Raw genomic sequence first — 24347 nt, 5'->3', positions numbered from 1 at the left:
TTAGCAGCGTAATTAGAAAATGGGAATTCCAGGATAATGAATAAAATGGAACCCATCAGATGCATTCATTTGAATACTCTGGCCAGGTAGAATGCTCTTGAGAGCACTTCGAGGACTTGTCTCCTTTCTGCCTTTGTAGACTCTCCAGAGACATGAACCCATTATGCAGTATTAAATCTCCTTCGTGCATTATTTCCCCTCAGGGGTCGGAGGAGAAGACAGTCGTGTATGTGGTTGGGAAGGCGGGCCGCCAGCACTGGCAGCACGTGTACACAGCGGTGACCCGGGGCCGCTGCAGAGTGTACGTCATTGCAGAAGAGTCTCAGCTTCGGAGCGCAATTATGAAAAACAGTGTTCCCAGAAAAACTCGTTTAAAACATTTTTTGCAAAACAAGCTCTCCGAGAGCTGTGCATCTCCAGCAGAGTCTGCATCCCCATCAAAGAGCTCTGAAGACAGCAGGAGACCCAGCACACGTCCATCAGCATCCCCACTCCCTACAGCCACAGATGACAGGGTGACAGATTACGTCCCCAGAAGGAGGGCCTCTGTGGCTGATGACACGCTGTTTGCCTTTGCTGAAGGATGGAAATTACCTTCATCTGATGAAGTGCATACAATTGAGGATCCATCACAGTCGAGAGGGTCCAAAAGAACATGTTGCCTGAATGCCACTGCAAGTCCAAACAAAATTCTCATGGTAGGACTGATGTTCAGGTTTTATTTAAATATTGCTGGCCTCAGTGTGCTTATAAATGACTGTGTATTTTTGTTAATGCCACATAGTGCTGCAGGACTTAAAAAACAAGTGTTCCCGTCACCTCTGTCCCATTTCCTCTCTATTTCTATATATCCTGGTGGATCTTAGCTTGATCTTGGCTGGATGTTTCTCCCTCTGCTTGAGGCTAGCACTCTGGACAGTGTCAGTGGGCTGGTGGAGGCAGCATGCCAGGAGAAACTTCCTAGTCTTTCTGCATCTTCTTTCCTCATCTTCCTCATCACCTTCCCCTTCCTTTCGCAGGCCATGGTCCCATTTTTATCCCCACAGCTCCATTGAAGTGGCTGGTGCCAGTCATCTTCTTATCAACTTCAGAGGCCTTTTCTTAGGTCTCATTCTGGACTTTTCCCCCCTGACAGTTAACGTTTTTTTTTTGCCGTACGCAGACCTCTCACTGTTGTGGCCTCTCCCATTGCAGAGCACAGGCTCTGGACGCGCAGGCTCAGTGGCCATGGCTCACAGGCCCAGCCTCTCCACAGCATGAGGGATCTTCCCGGACCGGGGCACGAACCCGTGTCCCCTGCATCGGCGGGCGGACTCTCAACCACTGCACCACCAGGGAAGCCCCAGTTAACATTTTTAACTGCAGTTGCTGTTGCCACGTTTCCTTCCCTTGGTTTCAGTGTTCCCTTTCCCTCTGACACTTCCCCTCCATCTCTGGCTCATCTCCCCTTCATGTCTTCCCTCCTTTTCTTCCCTTTCTCTGACTGGAGACATCTCCCCCAGGCTCAGGACTTCCTTCCCTTGAGAACTGATCCCATTCTCTCAGTTTTAGCTGTCACCTTTGCACTGGTGATTTGGTCAACAAATAGTTTTCAGCTGTCCATTGCATTCCAGGCACTGGGCATTCAGAAGTTCAGTGGCGTCAGTGGCTCCCTAGTTCCTACTGCATAAATTCCAGGCAGTCTGGCTTGGCATTTGAGACCTTTCTCTGTTCGATTCCATCTTTCCCAGCATCATTTCATTTATTTCCCACTATTCCTTTTTTTTTTTCTTCTTCTTTAGTCAATCTAGTCTTCATTCATTCACTACAACTGAACCAAACTTATTCTCATCTCTTCCTTTTGGTTTTTCTTGGATTCCTCCTTTTCTCTGCCTCCTCTCTTTCAGCATTTGAAAAAAAAACCCCAAAAAACATAGCTCCTCTGCTAGTCACTGATCTAAATGTTGGAGGGAGAGAAACAGACAGGTCCCTGGCTTCATGGCCATTACATTGTACCGGTGGGTCATAGGCAATCCATACCACAGAAGAGTTTTCAGGTCAAGAAAGATTCTATGAAGAAAATACAGGTAATGAGGTAGGGCATGGTCGGTAGGAATAGGGGGGCAGGAGGTGCTATTCTGCCATGGTGGTCTGGTAAGTCCTTGCTGAGGAGGTTACGTGTGAGCTGAGCACTAAATGATGCAAAGAAGCCAGCCGGTTGAGGCCCTGAGGAAGAGCATCCCAGGCAGAGGGTGCAGAACACGCAAAGCTGAGGAGGAATGACCTTATTGGAAGGGGAAGGGAGACCAGTGTGCCTAGCGAATGAGAAAGAGAGAAACTGTGATGATCTCAGAGAGATAGGCAGAACTACAGGAGGCAGCTGGGACTTTATCCTACTTGCCACGGGAATCCACTGGAGAGCTTTAAGCAAAGGTGCGATATCCTATGATGTGTGCTTGACAACCATCTCTCTGCTGTGGAGAGTGACCTGTGGAAAGGAAGGTGGGAAGCAAGAAGACCAGTCAGGGTTGTCCCAGGGAGAGCAGTGAAAGAGCAGCGAGGGTGATGAGAAGTGGTTGGATTCTTGATGCCTGTTGGAGATGGAGTCTGTTTGACTTGCTGATGGGATGTGAGGGGATAAAACAAACAGTGACCCAGGACGATTCCTGGATTTCTGCCTGAAGCAAGTTGGTGAATTGTAGTGCCGTTTCTTGAGATGGGAAAGATAATAGGAGAGCTGGGTTTGGGGAAGTGGAGAGTTCTCTTTCGGCATGTTATGTTTAAGTTATTAATTAGATGTATATGTGGACTTGTTGAGAAAGGCAGTGGTTGGTAGAGAAGTTTAGAGCCTCAGGGTAGGTTAGGGAGGGAAATGTCCATTTAGGAGTCATTAGCATATGGTGGTGGGTTAATTTCAGGAGCTGCCACAGATAGAGGAGGAGGCCCTAAGACTGAGTTCTGGGGGTACTCCTAACTTTCAGAGGTCTGGCAGAGGAGGAACTGGCAAAGGTGACTGAAAAGAAGTATGAGTGAGAGAAAAGGAAGACTAGGGTGGTGGGAGGGGACAAAAGTCTATCTAGGGTGGACTGGTCAGAGACTAGGGGGTGAGAGAGTGGAGGAAGCAGTAGAGGCAGGGTTCTTGAAGGTTGCTATGAAAAGGAGCAGAGAGATAGGGCTGTATCTGGATGGAGGACTCATGGTCAAGGAAGGATTTATTGATTGATTTATTTTGGATGGGTACATTAAAGCATCCTAGGGTATTGATGGAATGGTCCAATGGAAAACAAGAAATTCATGATTCAGAGAGAGGGGATAATTGTAGGAATGGAGTCCTGAAGTGGGTGAGATGGGAAACTCCAGAGCATAAGTAGAGGAGTTTCCCTTAGATAGGATTGGGGACATTGTGGGGTGTGTGTGTGTGTGTGTGTGTGTGTGTGTGTGTGTGTGTGTGTGTGTGTGTGTGTGTGTGTGTATACACACATATATGTATACACATGCATACAATGGAATATTACTCAGCCATAAAAAAGAAAGTGATAAAAGTGGACATAGCAGAAAAAAAAGTTTTCGCTTTTTTTCTTCTTCAAAATAGTGGGATCACTGCTGATTCTAAGTTTCATTCAGTACTCGAGATCAACTCTGCTGAGATGGAATTTCCATCTCAACAAAGCATCTTTTTTTTTTTTTTTTAATTAACGATGTTACCTCTTACAAAGACCCTGGGATTAAATAAAGCTTTTGACCTGGAGCAGAAAACAGAAGCAGTTCCAAGGAAAGAGTCTTTTTCTAAAAGTTTCTTGCTTTTTATTTCTTAGCACCAACATGGGGTGGGGGAATCATGGTTTAGAGGATGGTACGAAGAGAAATTGGCAGCACTATTCATCATCAGTTTTGAGCTTGCCAAAGCTTTTAAGCTCCGGGGGAGGCTAATGTCCCTGAAGGTCTGGAGCGCAGAGTGACACTGGGGGGCTGCCCAGTGTGGGTTGTTCCCACTGCATGATGGCAGCAGTATAAGCAAAGTCCTCTAACTGAAGAGGATGAGTTTTCTCACAAGGTTTGCCACAAGTATGTGGCATTTACAGGAATCCCTAGAAATGAGGAAACTAGAATTCAAAGCTTCAGGAATTCTATAAATTAGGGACCTCTTTGTCTCGTAATTCTAGACTTTCAGATGCATTGAGATGTGTCATTTGTGAAAGATCAAATTTGATGACAAGGGCTGCCCACATATCCATCCTTCACATTTGTATTGCTACATAAGAGCTAAACCAGTATTGAGATTCTACAAATACCAATGACTAAAATACCTGAGCCCCTCCCTCCTAGAAAAAAGCTTTTGCTTTTCTGTCAATTAATAGCTTTGGGTTTGGAGAAAAGTCCTCAAAGAAAATGTTGACCTGATTATTTTTTTTCCTTTTGCCTAGCCTGCCACCATCAAAGAAAAAAAGGGATGGGTGACAAAAATGACCCTTAAAATAAAAACATATGGGTAAAATATTGCTAAAATTTATCATGTTTAAAGCAGGATTTCCAGAATTTTTTGAAAGAAAATGACATTTTTACTTAAAAATAAAAAAAGCTAGGAAAGACATAATTACATAGTCCCTGAATAAAGAAAGTCCTTGTCTTACTCAGAGTTCCCTAGAGAAACAGAACCAATAGGGTGTGTCTCTATCTATCTATCTATCTATGTATCTATCTATGTATCTATCTATCTATCTATCTATCTATCTAGGCTATTTAATTTAACCTATCTATCTGAGTTTATTTTAAGGAGTTGGCTTATGTCATTGTGAAGGCTGGTATTAGTAGAGTCCAAAATCTGCAGGTGAGCTGGCAGATAGGAGACTCAGAGGAGAGTTGATGTTGCATTTCAAGTTCCGAAGGTAGTCTGCTGGCAGAATTCCTTCCTCCTGGGGGGAGGTCAGTCTTTTTCCTGTTAAGGCTTTCAGTTGATTGGATGAAGCCCACCTACATTATGGAGAGTAATCCACTTTACTCAGTCGGCTGATTTAAACGTTGATCTCATCTAAAAAATACCTTCAAAGAAACATCTAGAACAGTATTATTCAACCAAATATCGGAGTACTGTGGCTTAGCCAAGTTAAAACATGAAATTAACCATCACCGTCCTCTAAATTGAACAGATTTAGCATGATGAATGATGAGTTGAATTTTGCTAATTTTTCTCTTTCCCTGTGGTGGTGAATCTTCTTCATGACTGTACTGGTCCATTGACTGGTGCTTGGGAATCACTAACAGTACCAAGAGTATACTTGAGGTGTACTTGCAGTGTATCGTCTTAACCACACCTACAGCTGGCGTCGTGGACGTGCAGGCTGGGCAGTCAGTCATACAGGGCTTCGTGCTTAGAAGGAACCCATGCTTGTTTTAATGTTCTCTGCTTGTCATCTTGAAATTCTTAATTTTTGAACAAGGGGCCCACATTTTAATTTTGCACTGCCAAATTATGTAGTGGACCCTGTCCGCACTTTTAGAAATTAAATGTATGTACTCAGTTAGCAAACAGTGACTTCTACATGCCAGTCCTGGAAGTGGGTAGTGGCGTTACCACAGTGAGCAAAAGCAGGATGACAGCTGATGGCTCTGGTCTGCTCCAGGCTTCCACGGGGTGGGAAAATGTATAATGTCTTCTGAGAAGCAGTCAGAGGGAATAGAATTACATAGGGTAGACTGACTATATTTTTATAAAATTAACTTTATTTTTATTGTTGTTCCAACAGGTGGAAGAATCATCTCCACAAGTGTCTTCTAAACTTCAGAATTTGAGACTAAATAGTTTAACCCCCAGGCAACTTTTCAAACCTACAAATAATCAGGAAACTTAGTTTTATTTCAGATTGCTCAAAGTAATTGTCTATTTTTTTCCATTCAACACAAAATGAACATCATAGCTTCAAAGAATCAAGACAAAAGAGGATGTCTATTAACTGGAGTTTTATTTTAAGGCATTTGTGTTAGCAGATGTTTTAAAATCATTTCATCAAAGAAAACCTTAGTGATTTTGACATCTGTCATCAGGAGAACTGACAGCACTGGTCATATATGAGGGAAAAATATGTTATATATATTTTTTTAAAAACCTCTGTATTTTTAAAAGTGTTTTATTTTTAGAATAATGCCTTATTAATTTCCATCATCGTTGTGGGTGATCTTTGCCATTGGGTTGAAGCAGTGGTAAAGATAAACTGTAATTATATCTCTTAAATTATTGACACGTATTCTAGGACATTGTGTCTTCTGCAAAGTGGTCATCTCGCAAGGCTGCTACTTGCTCCATCACTGCTGCCTGGGCCCACCTGGTACATTTTCCCGGAAATGCCTGCTGAGCTGGAAGCACATGGGGTTTTGTTTTTGTTTTCATAATTTGAGATATAATTGACATAGGACGCTGGGTAAGTTTAAGGTGTGCATCATGTGGATTCACTACTTCTATATTGCAATATAATTACCCCTGTAGCATTAGCTAATATGTCTATCATGTCACATAGTTATCATTTCTTCTGAGAGTATATTGTTTTAAAGATATTCCACTTTGAAAAATTTGTTTTCCTCAGTGATTTGATTTTTTTGAGTTTAATTTATTATTAAATGGTAAAAGAAAAAGTTAGGAAAAATTTACCTGTTATCCCAGTGTTTTAAAAATAGCCTTCCTGAGCTATAATTCACATGCAGTTCACCCGTTTACATAGTTGAGTGGCTTTTAGTAAATTCACAGAATTGTGCAACCAACACCACAATTGATTTTAGGACATTTTTATTATCCCCCAAAGAAACCCTGTTACCTCTTAGCTCTAATCCCTTTTCCGCTTCAGCCCTAGAACTGCTAATCTATTTTGTCTCTATTGATTTGCCTATTTCAGACATTTCATATAAATGGAATCATACAATATATGATCCCTTGTTACTGACTTCTTTGACTTAGAATAATGTTTTCAGACTTCATCCACATTGTAACATGTAACAGTGCTTCATCCCTCTCCCTTTTTCAAAGTTTAAAAAATTATGTACAAAGAACTAGCATTATTTCTTTTATTGGGTGTATGTCTTGGATAATTCATTCAAGGAGTGTCGTTTTATCCAGCTTGATGAAACCTATATCTTTCGTGTACTGATGGAAAAACTGGCGGCATATATTGAGGTAATATTTCCAGATCAGACCATGCTGGTTTGAGCGGATGTGGCGAGATCAGGAACCTTGGCTGAATTTTTGCACGTAGCTCTAGTAGAGTTGCTCATGACCTATCCTGCTTTCAGTAGTGCAGTGAGGCAGAAGGCCTTCATTTCTTTTTATTACGAAATATTCCATTGTATGGATATGGTATGTTGAATTTATCCATTCATTAGTCGCTGGACATGTGGGTTGTTTCCTCTTTTTGGCTATCATAACTAACGTTGCTATGAACATCTGTGTACAAGTTTTTGTGTGGGTATATATTTTCATTTCTTCTAAGTATATACCTAGGAATGGAATTGCTGGTCGTATGGTAACTCTATGTTTAACCTTTTGAGGAACTGCTAAACTGTTTTCCAAAGCAGCTTTACCATTTTATATTTACACCAGCAGTGTGTGAGGGTTCCAGTTTCTCCATTGTCTCCAACACTTGTTATTATCTGACTTTTTAATTATAGCCGTCTTAGTGGATATGAAGTGACATAATGGTTTTGATTTGCTTTTCCCTTATGACTAATGATGTTGATCACCTTTTCATGTGCTTATTGGCCATTTGTATGTCTTCAGAGAAATGTCTATTCAGATCCTTTGTCCACTTAAAAATTGGGTTATTTTCCTTTTTATTATTGAGTATGAGTTCTTAGTATATTCTACATACCAGTCTCATGAGAAACATTTACAAAATTTTTTAATTGTGATGATGTCCAGTGTATGTATTTTTGTTGTTGTTATTGCTTGTGCTATTGGTGCTACATCTGAGAATCCAATGCTTATCTAAAGTCATGAAGGCTTACTCCTGTTTTTTCTTACAAGAGTTAAATAGTGCTAGGTGTTACATTGAGCTCTTGGATTCATTTTGAGTTAATTTTTTTTATATGGTGGTGTAGGAGCCCAACTTTATTCTTTTGCATGTGGCTCTCCAGTTGTTCCAGTTCCATTTCTTGAAGTGACTATTTCTCCATTGAATTGTGTTGGCATCCTTGTCAAAAAATCAGTTGATTATAAATGTGAGGGTTTATTTCTGGATTCTCTATCTATTCCATTGATCCAAACATCTGTCCTTATGCCAGCACCATGAGTCTTCATTAGTTTTGCAGGTTTGAAATCAACAGATGTGGGGACTTACCTGGTGGTCCAGTGGTTAAGACTCCACGCTTCCACTGCAGTGGGTGCAGGTTCAATCCCTGGTCAGGGAACTAAGATAAGATTCCTGCATGCTGTGCGGCACAGCCAAAGAAAAAGGAAATCAAGAAATGTGAGTCCTTCAATTTACTCCTCTCTTTCAAGATTTTTTGGCTCTTCTGGGTCCCTTGCTTTTTGTATGAATTTTGGGATCAGCTTGTCAATTTTATTGACAAAAAAGCCAACTGGGATTTTGATTGGGATTGTGTTGAATCTATGTATCTGGGGAGTATTGCCATCTTAACAATATTAAGTCTTCTGATCTATAAACATGGGATGTCTTTCTATTTATGTCTTCTTTCATTTCTTTCAACAATGTTTTATAGCTTCAGAGTATAGTTTTGTGCTGTTATTTAATTGAAGTATAGCTGATTTACAATGTGTTAGATTCAGGTGTAAAGCAAAGTGATTGAGTTATCAGTATTTATAGATACATAGTATATTCTTTTTTTTTTTTTTTCGATACGCGGGCCTCTCACTGTTGTGGCCTCTCCCATTGCGGAGCACAGGCTCTGGACGCGCAGGCTCAGCGGCCATGGCTCACGGGCCCAGCCACTCCGTGGCATGTGGGATCCTCCCGGACTGGGGCACGAACCCATGTCCCCTGCACTGGCAGGCGGACTCTCAACCACTGCGCCACCATGGAAGCCCTTCAGATTCTTTTTTATTGAAGGTTATTAAAAGATATTGAATATAGTTCCCTGTGCTATACAATAGGTCCTTGTTGCTTATCTGTTTTATGTATAGTAGTGTGTATGTGCTAATCTCAAACTCCTAATTTATCCATCCCCACCCCTTTCCCATTTGGTAACCATAAGTTTGTTTTCTTTGTGAGTCTGTTTGTGTTTTGTAAATCAGTTCATTTCTATTATTTTTTAAGATTCCACATGTAAGTGATATAGTATAATATTTATTGTTGTCTGACCTCATTTAGTATGATAATCTCTAAGTCCATCCATGTTGCTGCAAATGGCATTATTTCATTCTTTTTTATGGCTGAGTAATCTTCCATTATATGTATATGTGTGTGTGTGTGTGTGTGTTTGTATACGTATATGTGTGTGTGTGTATATATATATATATATATATATATATATATACACATACCACATCTTCTTTATCCATTCATCTATCCATGGACGTTTAGGTTGCTTCCATGTCTTGACTACTGTAAATAGTGCTGGTATGAACATAGGGATGTATGTATCTTTTTGAATTAGAGTTTTCTCTGGATATATGCCCAGGTGTGGAATTGTTCGACCATATGGTAACTCCATTTTTAGTTTTTTAACGAACTTCCATACTGTTCTCCATAGTGCCTTCACCAATTTACATTCCCACCAACAGTGCAGGTGAGTTTCCTTTTCTCCACACCCTCTCCAGCATTTATTATTTGGAGACTTCTGGGTGATGCCATTCTGACTGCCGGTGTGAAATGATTACTTCATTGTAGTTTTGATTTGCATTTCTCTAATAATTAGCGATGTTGAACATCTTTTCATGTGCCCGTTGGCCATCTGCATGTCTTCTTCAGAGAAATATCTATTTAGGTTTTCTGCCCATTTTTTGATTGGGTTCTTTTTTTTTTTCATATTGAGCTCTATAACCTGTCTGCATATTATGGAAATTAATACCATGTCAGTGACATCATTTGCAAATATTTTCTCCCATTCTATAGGTTGTCTTTTCATTTTGTTTCCTTTGATGTGCAAAAGCTTTTAGTTTATTGAGGTCCCATTTGTATATTTTTGCTTTTGTTTCCACTACCCGAGGGGACAGATCCAAAAAAATTATTGTTGCTATTTATGTTAGACAGTGTTCTGCCTATGTTTTCCTCCAAGACTTTTAAAATATGGTCTTACATTTAGGTCTTTAATCCATTTTGAGTTTATTTTTGTATATGGTGTTAGAGAATGTTCTAATTTCATTCTTTTACATGTAGCTCTCCAGTTTTCCCAGCACCACTTATTGAAGAGACTGTCTTTTCTCCATTGTATATTCTTGCCTCCTTCGTCGTAGATTGACTGTAAGTGTGTGGGTTTATTTCTGGGCATTGTATCCTGTTTCATTGATCTATGTGTTTGTTTTTGTGCCAGTACCATACTGTTTTGATGACTGTAGCTTTGTAGTATACTCTGAAGCCAGGGAGCATGATTCCTCCAACTTTGTTCTTCTTTTTCAAGCTTGTTTTGGCTGTTTTGGTCTTTTGTGTTTCTATACAAATTAAATTTTTTTTTGTTCTAGTTCTGTAATTTGATAGAGATTGCATTAAATCTGTAGATTGCGTTTTGTAGTATGGCCATTTTAACAATATTGATACTTTCAATCCAAGAACGTGGTATATCTTTACATTTGTGTCATCTTCAGTTTCTTTTGTCAGTGTCTTATAGTTTTCAGAGTACAGGTCTTTTGCTTCCTTAGATAGGTTTATTCCTAGGTATTTTATTCTGTTTGATGTGATGGTAAATGGGAAAGTTTCCTTAATATCTCTTTCTGGTAGTTCATTGTTAGTGTATAGAAATACAACAGATTTCTGTATGTTAATTTTGAATCCTGCAACTTTACTAAATTCATTGATGAGCTCTAGTAGTTTTCTAGTAGCATCTTTAGGATTTACTCTCTATATTATCATGTCATCTGCAAACAGTGACAGTTCTACTTCTATCCTAATTTGGACTCCTTTGTTTTTCTTTTCTGATTGCTGTGGATAGCACTTCCAAAACTATGTTGAATAAAAGTGGTGAGAGTGGGCATCCTTGTCTTGCTCCTAATCTTACAGGGGAAGTTTTCAGCTTTTCACTGTTGAATATGATGTTAGCTGTGTGTCTGTCATACATTGCCTTTATTATGTTGAGGTCGGTTCCCTCTTTGCCCAGTTTCTGGAGTTTTTATCATAAATGGGTGTTGAACTTTGTCAAAAGCATTTTCTACACCTATTGAGATGATCATATGCTTTTTATTCTTCAGTTTGTTAACATTGATTGATTTGCAGATATTGAAAAATCCTTGCACCCCTGGGATAAATCCCACTTGGTCATGGTGTATGATCCTTTTAAGGTATTGTTGGAGTCAGTTTGCTAGTATTTTGTTGAGGATTTTTGCATCTATGTTCATCAGTGATATTGGCCTGTAATTTCTTTTCTGTGATATCTTTGTCTGAGACCACTGTCTCAGGAAGTATTTGGAAGTGTTCCTTCCTCTGCAAATTTTTGGAATAGTTTGAGGATAGGTGTTAACTGTTCTCTAAATGTTTGGTAGAATTCACGCATGAAACCGTCAGGTCCCAGACTTTTGTTGGGAGTTTTTAAATTACTGATTGAATTTCAGTACTGGTAATTGGTCTGTTCATATTTTCTATTTCTTCCTAGTTCAGTCTTGGGAGATTGTACCTTTCTAAGAATTTGTCCATTTCTTTTAGGTTGTCCATTTTATTTCCATATAGTTGCTCATAGCTGTCTTCTATGATCCTTTGCATCTCTGTGGTATCAGTCGTAACTTCTTTTTCATTTCTGGTTTTATTGATTTGGGCTCTCCATCTCTTTTTCTTGATGAGTCTGGCTAAAGGTTTATCAATTTTGTTTGTCTTTTCAAAGAACAAGCTTTTAGTTTCATTGATTTTTTTTTTGTCTCTATTTTATTTATTTCTGCTCTGATTTTTTATGCTTTCTTTCCTTCTACAAACTTTGGATTTTGTTTGTTCTTTCTCTGGTTGCTTTAAGCATAATGGTAGATTGTTTATTTGAGATTTTTCTTGTTTCCTGAGGTAAGCTTGTATCACTATAAAATTCCTTCCTAAAACTGCTTTTGCTGCATCCCATAGGTTTTGGATCATCAGGTTTTCATTTTCATTTTTCTCTAGGTATTTTTTTATTTTTCTTTTATTTCTTCAGTGATCCATTTGTTGTTAAGTAGCATATTGTTTAGCCTCCACGTGTTTGTTTTTCACAGTTTTTTTCCTTATAGTTGATTTCTGGTCTCATAGTGTTGTGGTTGGAAAAGATGCTTGATATGATTTCAGTTTTCTTAAATTTATCAAGGCTTGTTTTGTGGCCTAGCATGTGATCTATCCTCGAGAATGTTCCATGTGCACTCGAAAAGAATGTGTATTTTGCTGCTTTTGAATGGAATGCTGTAAAAGTATGGGTTAAGTCCATTTGTTCTAATGTGTTATTTAAGGCCTGTGGTTCGTTATTGATTTTCTGTCTGGATGATCTGTCCGTTGATGTAAATGGAGTGTTAAAGTCCCCCACTATTATTGTGTTACTGTTGATTTCTTGTTTATGTCTGTTAATATTGCCTTATACATTGATGTGTTCCTATGTTGGGTGCATATATATTTATAATTGTTATGTCCTCTTCTTGGATGGATCCCTTGATCATTATGTAGTGGCCTTCTTTGTCTCTTGTAACAGTCTTTATTTTAAAGTCTATTTTGTCTGATGTAAGTATTGCTACCCCAGTTTTCTTTTGATTTCCATTTTTGTGGAATACCTTCTTCCATCCCCTCACTTTGTCTGTATGTGTCTTTAGATTTAAAGTGAGTCTCTTGTAGGCAGCATATATACGGGTCTTGTTTTTGTATACATTCAGGCAGTCTGTGTCTTCTGGTTGGAGGATTTAGTCTGTTTACATTTAAGGTAAGTATTGCTATGTATGTTCTTGTTGCCATTTTGTTGTTTTGGATTTGTTTTTGTAGGTCTTTTTCTTCCCCTTTCTTCTTTTGTTCTCTTCTCTTGTGCTTTCATGACTACTTTTGGTGTTATTTTGGATTCTTTTTTCTTTTTTGTGTGTTTATCTATTATAGATTCTTGGTTTGTGGTTACCATGAAGTTTTTGTATAGCAGTCTGTATACATACCTGATTGTTTCAAGTTGCTGTTCTCTTAATTTCAAATGCATTTTAAATACCCTGCATTTGTACTCTCCTCCCCTCACTATTACTGTTTTGATATATTTTACATCTAATTGTTTTAGGTATCCTTTAACTGCTTATTGTGGATACGGGTGATATTACTACTTTTATCTTTCAACCTCCCTACTAGCTTTGTGTGTGGATGATTTCCTACCTTTACTGTATGTTTGCCTTTACTGGTGGACTTTTTCCTTCCATAATTCTTTTTTCTAGTGGTGGCCTTTTCTTTTTTGCCTAGAGAAGTTCCTTTAACATTTGTTGTGAAGCTGGTTTGGTGGTGCTGAATTCTTTTAGCTTTCACTTCTCTGTAAAGCTTGATTTCTCCATCAAATCTAAATGAGAGTCTTCCTGGGTAGAGTATTCTTGGTTGTCAGTTTTTCCCTTTCATCACTTTAAATATATTGTGTCACTCCCTTCTGGCCTGCAGAGTTTCCGCTGAAAAATCAGCTGATAGGCTTATGGGAGTTCCCTTGTATGTTATTTGTTGCTTTTCCCTTGCTGCTTTTAGGATTCTCTCTTGAATTTTTGTCCTTTTGATTATAGTGTGTCTTGGTGTGCTCCTCTTTGGGTTAATCCTCCATGGGACTCTGTGCTTCCTGGACTTGGGTGACTGTTTCCTTTCCTAGGTTAGGATGGTTTTCAGCTATTATCTCTTCAAATATTTTCTTGGGCCCTTCTTTCTTTTCTCCTTCTGGCAACCCTATAATGCAAATATTAATGTGCTTCATGTTTTCCCAGAGGTGTCTTAAACTGTTTTCATTTCTTTTCACTGTTTTTTCTGTTCAGCAGCAGTGATTTCTACTACGCTGTCTTCCAGTCACTGATCCACTCTTTTGTATCATGTAGTCTATTATTATTATTATTATTTTTTGATGTTGGGGGTAGGAGTTTATTAATTAATTTATTTACTTTTGCTGTGTTGGGTCCTCACTTCTGTGCGAGGGCCTTCTCTAGTGTGGCAAGTGGGGGCCGCTCTTCATTGCAGTGCGCAGGCCTCTCACTACCGCGGCCTCTCTTGTTGTGGAGCACAGGCTCCAGACGCGCAGGCTCAGCAGCCGTGGCTCACGGGCCTAGTTGCTCCGCGGCATGTGGGATCCTCCCAGACCAGGGCTCGATCCCGTGTCCCCTGCATTAGCAGGCAGATTCTCAACCACTGCACCACCAGGGAAGCCCCTCATGTAGTCTATTATTGATTCCTTCTAGTGTATTTTTCATTTCAGTTATTGTACTCTTCATCTCAGTTTTGTTGTTCTTTATATTTTCTCATTCTTTGTTAAAAAATCCTAACTTCTTGCTCTGCGCATCCATTCTCCTCCTGAGTTCTTTGATCACCTTTATGATCATTACCCTGAACTGTTTCTTGGGTAGATTGCCTATTCACTTAACTCTGCTTCTGGAGTTTTATCTTGTTTCTTGGTCTGGAACATAGTCCTCTGCCATCTCATTTTGTCTATTGCTATTTATATTTTTACGTACGTGGTAAGTTAGTTACGTTTCTCACCCTTGGAGAAGTGGCCCTCTGTAGGTGTCCTGTGTGTCCCAGCAGTGCACTCCACCCGTCACCCAAGCTGTATGCTCTGGAGGTGCCCCCTAAGAGGGCTGCATGGCTCTTTCTGTTTTGGCTGCCTATGTGGGTGGTATGGTAGGCTTGGCTGGTGCCTAGTCTGGTTGTTTGCACAGACCTGCCTTGCGTGGACGCTGCTGGCTGCTCTTTAGAGGGGCCTGGTCGTGAGGTGGCTGGTTGTGGAACCCTAATGGGCCCTGAGGCTAGTGCTGGCACACGGGTGGGCAGAATCAGGGTCCCAAAGACTCTGGGGCTGTTGCCCGCCCACTGAGAGGTGAAGCCAGACCCTGGGAGTAGTACCAGACTACTAGCAGTTAGAGGTGTTTCTTGGAGTTTGCCTGCAGGGCCCAGGGATCTCAGAGCTCATTTCAGATTGTTGGTGTTGTCAGGGGCCAGTCCTGACAGTTGGTCATGGGTCCAGAGTGTCTGGAAGGTTGTATTAGCCTGCTAGTGGGCACGGCAGGGGGCCAACCAGTCCTAGGGTGGCGTCTGGCCTGTGTTGCAGGACTGTAGCTTTCTTCTTTCTGGAGTCTGCCCCCTGGTGGGTAAGGCTGGTCTAGAGGCTTGGGCTGGCTTCCTGGTGGGAGGGGCTGGTGCCTTCCCACTGGTGTGTGGAGCTGGATATTGGCCCTCAGGTGGGCAGGGCCATGCCTAGGGGCATGTCTAGAGGTGGCTGTGGGCTCAGGAAGCCCTTAGGCAGCCTCTCTGCTGGTGGGTGGGGATGTGTCCCCACCCAGTTAGTTGTTTGGCCTGTGGCATCCCAGCATTGGAGCCTTCAGGCTGTTGGATGGGGCCAGATCTTGGTGCTAATGATCCAGCATGTCAGCCACCTGGAATGTTCACACAATTGAATGTTCCTCAATGTCTGACACCAGTGTCTGTGTCCCCCTGGGTGAGCTGCTGCCATCCCTCTGCCTCTCCAGGACAGTCTACGAGACCAGCAGGCAGGTCTGGCCCAGGCTCCTATCAAATTACTGATTTTGCCCTGGGTCCTGGTGTGTGAGATTTTGTGTGTGCCCTTTGAAAAGTGAAGTCTCTGTTTCCCCCAGTCCTGTGGGGCTCCTGCAGTGAAGGCCTGTTGGCCTTCAAAGCCAAATGCTCTGAGGATCTGTCTTCCCAGTGCCAGACCCCCAGGCTGGGGAACCTGATGTGGGGCTCAGAGCTGTCACTCCTGTGGGAGATCCTCTACAGTATATTTATTCTCCAGTTTGTGGGTCACCCACGTGTGGGGTATGGGATTTGATTATATTTCAAGTCCTCCCCTCCTGTCTGTCTTGTTGTGGTACCTTCTTTATATCTTTAGTTGTAGAAGATCTTTTCTGGTAGGTTCCAGTCTTCTTCACAGGTGGTTGCTCTGCAGACAGCTGTTACATTGGTGTGCTCATGAGAGGAGGTGAGCTCAGGGTCTTTTACTCTGCTGTCTTCCACACCTACTCTGTACTTTTATTGAATTTATTCCTAAGTATTTTATTGTTGATCCTATGAGAATATAATTTTTTTTTATTGGAGTACAATTGCTTTACAATGTTGTTAGTTTCAGCTGTACAATGAAGTGAATCAGCTATATGTATACCTACATCCCCTCCCTCTTGGACCTCCCTCCCACCCCACCCCCATCCCACCCCACTAGGTCATCATAGAGCACCAAGCTGAGCTTCCTGTGCTTTATAGAATATAATTGTTTTATTTTTGGTTTGTTCATTGCTACAGTATAGAGATTCAATTGATTTTTGTATCTTGTAATCTTGCTAAACTCATATTAGTTTTAATAGGTTTTTTAGTGGATTCCTTAAGGTTTTTGTATACACAAGATTGTATCATCTGCAAGTAGAGTTTTACTTCCTTTCCAATCTAGTTGCCTTTTATTTCACTTCCTTGTCATACTGTTAAATGGAAGTGGCAAGAATGGACACCCTGCCTTGTTCCTGTGAATTTACAAAGCCTGCTAGGCAATCTGCAAAAATGAAAACGTTGGGACTATAAGGTAATAGTTTTTTTCTTTTTTAAGATAGCATGATGAAAATTTATACATTTTAATAGTTTTTGAAAATGTATTTTATAGAATACATATAATGTTCTCAGGGTAGATGTGATCCTTAAGATCAAGCTTTGTCACCTAAAGTAAATGTACCATGAGTCTTGGAGGTGTTCCTGTTTTAGCATTTTCACGTATGTGTCACATCTCTTCTCATGAAAGTACTGGAATGTAGATATGACCTTCAGTATTATAGGTGGGGAAACTGACTCAAAGTAATTAAATTTTATGCCACCACTGAGTGAGTACCAGAGCTGGACTTCAAGTCCAGATCAAATTTCAAAACCTAAGCTCTTCCATGTTGCTTTTCAAGTTTATGGCAAAATCTTCCCCCGTAGAAAATTATGTAACTATAGGTATTGTGTAGGGCTCAGTCTAGAACACTAAAATATATTCAAAGCACCAAAAAAAAAAAAAAGTTTTTCTTTTGGCTTTTTAAAATCACTGTTTATTCCATTTGGTAGAGGTTTTTTTTTTCCATACAAATATTTGCAACAATTTTTAATTCCCCAAAACCATACATAGACGATAAATACCATGCTATTAAAGTATTAAATTTGTACAAAAATACTTTACAGTTTAATACTTGTTTGTTACAAATAAAAATACATATTTAAGTGACTCCCCTCATGATCTTTTTTTTTTCCTTAACATGATTCTGCTTTATACTTTCTTGCCCTGGCAGTTCTGAACTATGATTGAAATAATATATTTCTTTGCACAAAAAAGAAAGGTGAACTTTTTCCTTAAACAAAGGACACAGTGTTCAAATGCTTTACCTAAGCAGTTGTTTGAATTATTGACCAAAATAAAAATGTTTGGAAAATAATTGTTTCAGGATGGAGATACTACAATTAATATACAGATCTATTTTTTTTATATTCACCAAATAACAGTTAGTTATTAGTGTAACTATTCAAAATATCTGAACAAATGAAAACAGTTGCTGACGAACATTAAAAGCAACTGTCACAATTTATTGCTTTGAGGGATGGTAATAATTGGCAATGCATTTTGTAAAAAATGTATTTACAATTTCATTAAGTGGCATGGCTCAGAACAAGAGACAGTCCAGTGTCATTTTTAAGTACATGTGCTGTACACCCCTCAATATAATCAGTTTTCAAAACATGTCTGTCAAGCAGTATGAGTTTGATTTGCCTATCAGTCAAGATAAACTTCATTTTAATACTCTTCATTCTCAAATTCTTAGTCTTGAATTTTAAAAATAAGATAACTAATTCTCAGTGTTGCTAAACACCCTAATTCATTATCAGATTTTTCAACTATTAACAATGTGTCCTTAAAAAAAACAGGTCACAAGACATATCCTGTTTGATAATCTGTTGCATAGGGAATAGCATACATCTTAGTTAAAATCATTCCTAAACTTGGGCAAAACATTTACCACCACCTATTATGGTTGCCTACGTGCATCATTGCTGAAACGTTGTAAGATGATTTTATACCTGTACCCCTCCCATAGCAGCAGTCCCAGCAGTTCACCAAACTAGCTCTCCTAGTACAGCCAGCTTTATGAAAAGCCTTGTTGGTTAAATTCTTGCATGAATGACTTTGTGGTAAGAAACTGATTTCAAAGTGAATTAAGGAAATTATCATAGAGAACATTTTCAAACAGATATTTCTCTTTTTAAAAAGGAATGGGAAGATGGACCTGTAAAAAATTTCCTCTGATGTTAACTGTAGAGAGGGGTGGCCTACTTGTTTTTCTTTTTCGCTACCCTTGGTCTTGGCAGGGGGTTGCCTGTCATATACCATAGTGATCACCAACAAAGAAACCTCTTCAACTTGAAAGGGTAAGTGAACGTGAGCCATGAGATTTAAAAGACCCCTGTGCTTGCAGTTAATGCCACATGATTATCTGTGCTTCAAATGTCACAGAAATCTTAAAGGGATTTTTTTTTTTTTTTTAGCACCATGTAGATATTGTCTTTTGTCCTGCTTTGTAGAAAGCATCGCTATAATGTATTAGTGGGCTCTCGTATCTCCAAATTACCACCGTGGCTCGACTGCTGGAAAAAAGCACTGTTCTGTTCACTCCATTCTCCTCCTGGTAGAGTCTGTTCTATGGACTTCTGTGAAGCCAGGGGGTTTCTACTAATAACCAGGTCCAGCTTATTACCAGATTCTGCTATGAGGGGCACAACAAGGCAGCAGTCAAAGTCTCTCGTTCGGACATGATTAACCTGAAAGGTCAAGAAGCGCCACTTTGAATTACTGTTATAGACATATGATTCCCAAAACCCAGAGTAACATTTCAGACACAACAGGTTGATTGATTAAAGTCTTGAAAGTGCTTAAATGAGCACTCTGTACACAGAGGTCTATCCTGGCCCTGACCACACTATAACATGGGTATTGGCTTACTTTACTCTCTGCTACTAAATTGTAAGGCCCTTGAGAGCAGGGAACAGGGACACATCCCAATGTCCCCATGCTGAGCATATCGCCTTATTCATGGCAGATGCTCCAAGTGCCAAATATTATCCCTAATTTACAGATGAGGAAAGTAAGGCACAGAGTGGTTAAGAGATTTGCCTGAGATCAGAACTTGGCAAGTGGTCCAGCGAGGATGTAATCTCAGGCAGTCTGGATGATTCCAAAGCTCGTGCTCTTGACCATGATACTGAACTACCTCTCTTGGTCATGAGCCCACCCCCTCCTCAGCTTACACATGCGTTCATCGTCTTTCATGTTTCCTTATTCTTTTTTTTTAACATCTTTATTGGAGTATAATTGCTTTACATCATTGTGTTAGTTTCTACTGTGTAACAAAGTGAATCAGCTATATGTATACTTATATCCCCATATCCCCTCCCTCTTGTGTCTCCCTCCCACCCTCCCTATCCCTCCCCTCTAGGTGGTAACAAAGCACCGAGCTGATCTCCCTGTGCTGTGCGGCTGTTTCCCACTAGCTATCTATTTTACATTTGGTAGTGTATATATATGTCCATGCCACTCTCACTTCATCCCAGCTTCCCCTTCCCCTTCCCTGTGTCCTTAAGTCCATTCTCTATGTCTGCATCTTATTCCTGTCTGCCCCTAGGCTCTTCAGAACCATTTGTTTTTTAGATGTACATGTGCTGTACACCCCTCAATATAATCAGTTTTCAAAACATGTCTGTCAAGCAGTATGAGTTTGATTTGCCTATCAATCAAGATAAACTTCATTTTAATACTCTTCATTCTCAAATTCTTAGTCTTGAATTTTAAAAATAAGATAACTAATTCTCAGTGTTGCCATCAGTCTTGCCATACTATATGTTGCCATACTATATGTTAGCATACAGTATTTGTTTTTCTCTTTCTTCACTCTGTATGAGATTATGTTTCCTTATTCTTTTCCCCCTAAAAGTTTAAAGAATCATCTACATGCTGCTTCCATTCCTTGACTTTTCACTCTCTCCCCAATCTTCTCGGTCTGGGACCTGACCCTTATATATTATATAAATGACCCCAACTGTCCAACACAGGAATGGTGTCTTGAGTTCTCATCCCCTTTGGCCTTTGCCTGCTCATCCTTAAAACTCCTTCCTTGGCTCTTATGACACCACTTTTTTTGACCTTTGTACCATTTTAACTGCTCACTTTCAGTCCTTTCCTGTCTTTACTTCTTCCCGTCCTTTAAATTTTGTTTTTCTTAGAATTCTATCTTTAGTTCTCTTCTCTTCCTTACTAGAAATCCACCATAGGCAACTTTATCCAAATCCATGCCTTCAGTAGCCCAGATCTTTACTTTTGGCTGTAACATCTCTCCTGAGCAACAAATGCAAGCTGCCGCCTGCCTCACAGACGGCTCTGCCAGGATGCACTGAAGGCATTAAAGACTCAGGTCTGGTACACGTGTCTTACCCTTACCTACCTGATCGTCTTTCCTGTGATCCTCCCCTTCACCCTACACCAATCCACCTATGACATAATTGTATTGTCTTTCTAAATTATAAAATGTCATTATTCTGCTTAGAAAATTAACATACCTCCAGAATACAGTCCAAGAGCTTTATCTTGGCTTTCAAGGCCCTTCACAAGGTGAGTCCAGTCTACTTTTATAGCCTCATCTTCCATAAAAGTAAGTATAGCTCTAATTTATAGATTAGGAAGACAGGTCAAATAACTTGTCCATAGTTATTTATTCAGCAAATACTAGAGTATCTATGGAAAATAAACGTGTTCCTTACTCTTAGGACAAGAGTAATTGTTATATTGCCATGGTAAAAAGATCACCAGAATTGGTTTTAAAACTACCTAATCGATCAGTGACAACTTGCTCAGTGAACACGTGTCTGAAAGCCAACCAGTCAGTGCAACCTCATGCTTTGAAAGGCAACTGTTTAGGGACAGACTCATTCACTTGAACGTACTTTCAAGACTGATGGCAACCCCCCTCCTCTTCCTGCAAAATGCTCTTTCTAAAAACTGTACGTAAGATCAGGAATTTGCTTTGCTCAATGAAACTATACCTGACAACCATAGTACTCCTAGTACTTAATAGTAAACAAGGTTCAGCTTTTGGGTTTTAGACATTGTGTGAGATACTGGTATCGATCACTGTATAATGGGAAATGGGAGAATAAGGTACTAGTCCTGTTCTCAAGAAGTTTAGAATCTGCTGGGGAATATATATAGGGAAACAGGCCGTTTCCGTAACCGGTAAATTCTACCAAAGGAAAAAGTGCCTATCTATAGGAGGGGCCTCTAATCTCGTCTTGAGGCAAAGGAGGATGGGTGGACACTGATCAAATACGACTTCCAAATTAATTTCCAAATAAAATTCCATCTGAGGTCTTACCTGTAAGAGCCTATCGTAGGGCTTTAGGCCACCAAGATCTCCTGGCCCAGCTGGGCGAATATTTTTGACATATACTCCTTTCTCCAGCAAGCCATCTGCTACACTGAACCCAAAGTCCTCCATGTCAGAGCCCTTGTACAAGGTCACCTGGAAAATGAGAAAATGTGGAGGGGATATTTAGGTAGGTTGAGGACTTTTGCTTATGAAATTTCTTGATGAACCATCTTTTCAAACGAATTTCAGTATAATAGATTTGTAATAGATTAGGCAGCTCCCCCCAATCTTGAAGCTTTTTCCATTCTCTAGGAACATCCTTGGAATTTGCCAAGTCCCACCCAGACCTGGAAAAGGAGGAGAAATGCTAGAGAGTTCTGGTCTCTCTTTTTCTTTTACTTGCAGTCATCAGGTGTATATAGGTGAGAAGTTCCCAGGGGCAGGTTCACTTCTCCTGGAGCAACCCCTAGGTGTTGGGAGAAGCCAGGGTTAGCCCTTTGCAGCTGGATATCAGGATTAGGCCAAAGGCCTTTCCTTCCTGTTCACTGTGCCTGGTGCTCTGTTCAGTGCTCAGCATATCCTCTGCCTTTGAGCAAGAGCCAGGAAGTCCACCATTTTATTTTCTCTAGTATCCCAGTCAGTGCTTCAGTACTGTGGGCAGGAAATGTCTTAAAAGGGAGAGCAGCCAAGACGGCAGAGTAGAAAGGTCCTGAGCTCACCTCCTCTTACGAGCAAATCACACCTACCTGCAGAACAACCATAGATGAAAAAGACTGGGACCTACCAGGAAACATCTTCTACAACGAAAGGCAAAGAGGGAACCACAAGATGGAACCACCAGTAGACTCGTGATGTAATCAAATCCCATACGTCCCAGGTGGGCGATCCACAAACTGGAGAATAATTATACTGCAGAGGTTCTCCTCCAGGAGTGAGAGTTCTGAGCCCCACAGTCAGGCTCCCCAGTCCAGGGCTCCTGCACCAGGGAAATGAGCCCCCATAGCATTGGCTTTGAAGGCCAGTGGAGCTTAAGTGCAGGAGCCCCATGGGACTGGGGGAAACAGAGACTTCGCTCTTAAAGGGCACACACAAAATCTCACGCACACCAGGACCCAGGGCAAAAGAAGCAATTTGATAGGAGCCTGGGCCAGACCTGCCTGCTGGTCTTGGAAAGTCTCCTGGAGAGGTGGGAGGTGGCTGTGGCTCACCCTGGGGACACAGACACTGGTGGCAGACATATTGGGGAACATTCAGCCACATGAACACTACTGGTGGCTGACACACTGGATCATTAGCACCAAGACCTGGCCCCACCCTGCAGCCTGCAGGCTCCAGTGCTGCGAAGCCTCAGGCCCAACAACTAACTGGGCAGGGACACAGCCCCACCCATCAGCAGACAGGCTGTCTAACAGCCTACAGCCACCTCTGGACTCGTGCCAAGACAGGGCCCTGCCTGCCAGAGGGCCAAGACCCAGCTCCGCCCACCAGTGGGTAGGCTTGAGCCCTTCTCTCCAGGAAGCCTGCACTAGTCTCATGATCAGCCTCACCCACCAGGGGACAGACACCAGAAGCTACAATCCCACAATGCAGGCTGGACGCTACCCCAGGGCCAGCTGAGGCCTGGCCCGCCCCACTAGCAGGCCAATGCAAACTTCTGGACACCAGAGACCCCATACCCAGCTCTATTAGGAAACCACCACCCCCACCAACCAATGATCTGAAACGAGCTCTGGGATCCCTGGGCCACGCAAACAGACTCCAGGAACCATCTCTGCCTGCCAGTAGTCCAGCACTAACCCCAGGATCCGGCTTCACTTGCCAGTGGGTGGGCAACAGCCCCAGAGTCTTTGGGACCCTGGCTCTGCCCACCAGTAAGCCAGCACTACCCCTGAGACCTACTAGGGCTGCACAACCTTGTCACCTTGCCTGGTGACAAGGCCCCACTAAACAGTACCAGCAGCATCTGCACAAGGTAGGGTCTAGCAACCAACCAAGCCTACCAGACTGCCCACACACTCAGCCTACCACAAAGAAGGACCCATGCAGCCCTCTTAGGGGGAACCCCTAGAGCATATAGCTTGGGTGATGAAAGGGGAGTGCACTGCTGGGATGCACAGGATACCTCCTACAAAGGGCCACTTCTCCGAGGCTGAGAAATGTAATTAAGCTACCACAGACCATAAAAACACAAACAGTAACTTAGACAAAATAAAGTGGCAGAGGACTATGTTCCAGACCAAGGAACAAGATAAAACTCCAGAATAACTAAATGAAATGGAGATAGGCGATCTACCCGAGAAAGAGTTCAGAGTAATAGTCATAAAGATGATCAAAGAACGCAGGAGAAGAATAGATGCACAGAGTGAGAAGTTAAAAGTTTTAAACAAAGAATTAGAAAATATAAAGAATGACCAAACAGAGGTTAAGTATACAATAACTAAAATGAAAAATTCACTAGAAGGAATTAATAATAGACTAAATGATTCAGAAGAACAGATCAGTGAGCTGGAAGACAAGAGTAGTAGAAATCAGTGCTGCTGAATAGAAAAAAGATAAAGAATGAAAAGAAATGGGGACAGTTTAAGACACCTCTGGGACAATATCAAGCATATTAATATTTGCATTATAGGGGGTCCCAGAAGGAGAAGAGAGAAAGGGCCCAAGAAAATATTTGAAG

General features: G+C 41.0%; 2 protein-coding genes and 1 pseudogene across 5 annotated transcripts in view; 1 reads left to right on the top strand and 2 right to left on the bottom strand.

The window, feature by feature from the left end:
• Nucleotides 1-17487, top strand: part of HELB (DNA helicase B) — a 52991-nt gene extending 35504 nt beyond the window's left edge. For both annotated transcript variants that reach the window (XM_073788410.1, XM_019918700.3), the window contains exons 12-13: nt 204-698; nt 5724-17487. In XM_073788410.1, coding sequence (XP_073644511.1) covers nt 204-698; nt 5724-5828 — 600 coding nt within the window. In that variant the 3' untranslated portion in view covers nt 5829-17487. The remainder of the gene's footprint in view (nt 1-203; nt 699-5723) is intronic.
• On the bottom strand, nt 7058-7309 carry LOC109552900 (small ribosomal subunit protein uS14-like; annotated as a pseudogene).
• A 1358-nt stretch (nt 17488-18845) lies between the features above and the next one.
• Nucleotides 18846-24347, bottom strand: part of GRIP1 (glutamate receptor interacting protein 1) — a 687426-nt gene continuing 681924 nt past the window's right edge. For all 3 annotated transcript variants that reach the window (XM_019952473.3, XM_019952475.3, XM_073788409.1), the window contains 2 exons: nt 21677-21823; nt 18846-19073 (listed from right to left, as the gene is read on the bottom strand). In XM_019952473.3, coding sequence (XP_019808032.1) covers nt 18846-19073; nt 21677-21823 — 375 coding nt within the window. The remainder of the gene's footprint in view (nt 19074-21676; nt 21824-24347) is intronic.

Source organism: Tursiops truncatus, chromosome 11 (assembly GCF_011762595.2).
Source record: "Tursiops truncatus isolate mTurTru1 chromosome 11, mTurTru1.mat.Y, whole genome shotgun sequence".
NCBI classification, from domain to species: Eukaryota; Metazoa; Chordata; class Mammalia; order Artiodactyla; family Delphinidae; genus Tursiops; species Tursiops truncatus.
Note: the sequence above shows the minus strand (reverse complement) of the source record. Positions and strands in the feature narration are given on the sequence as shown.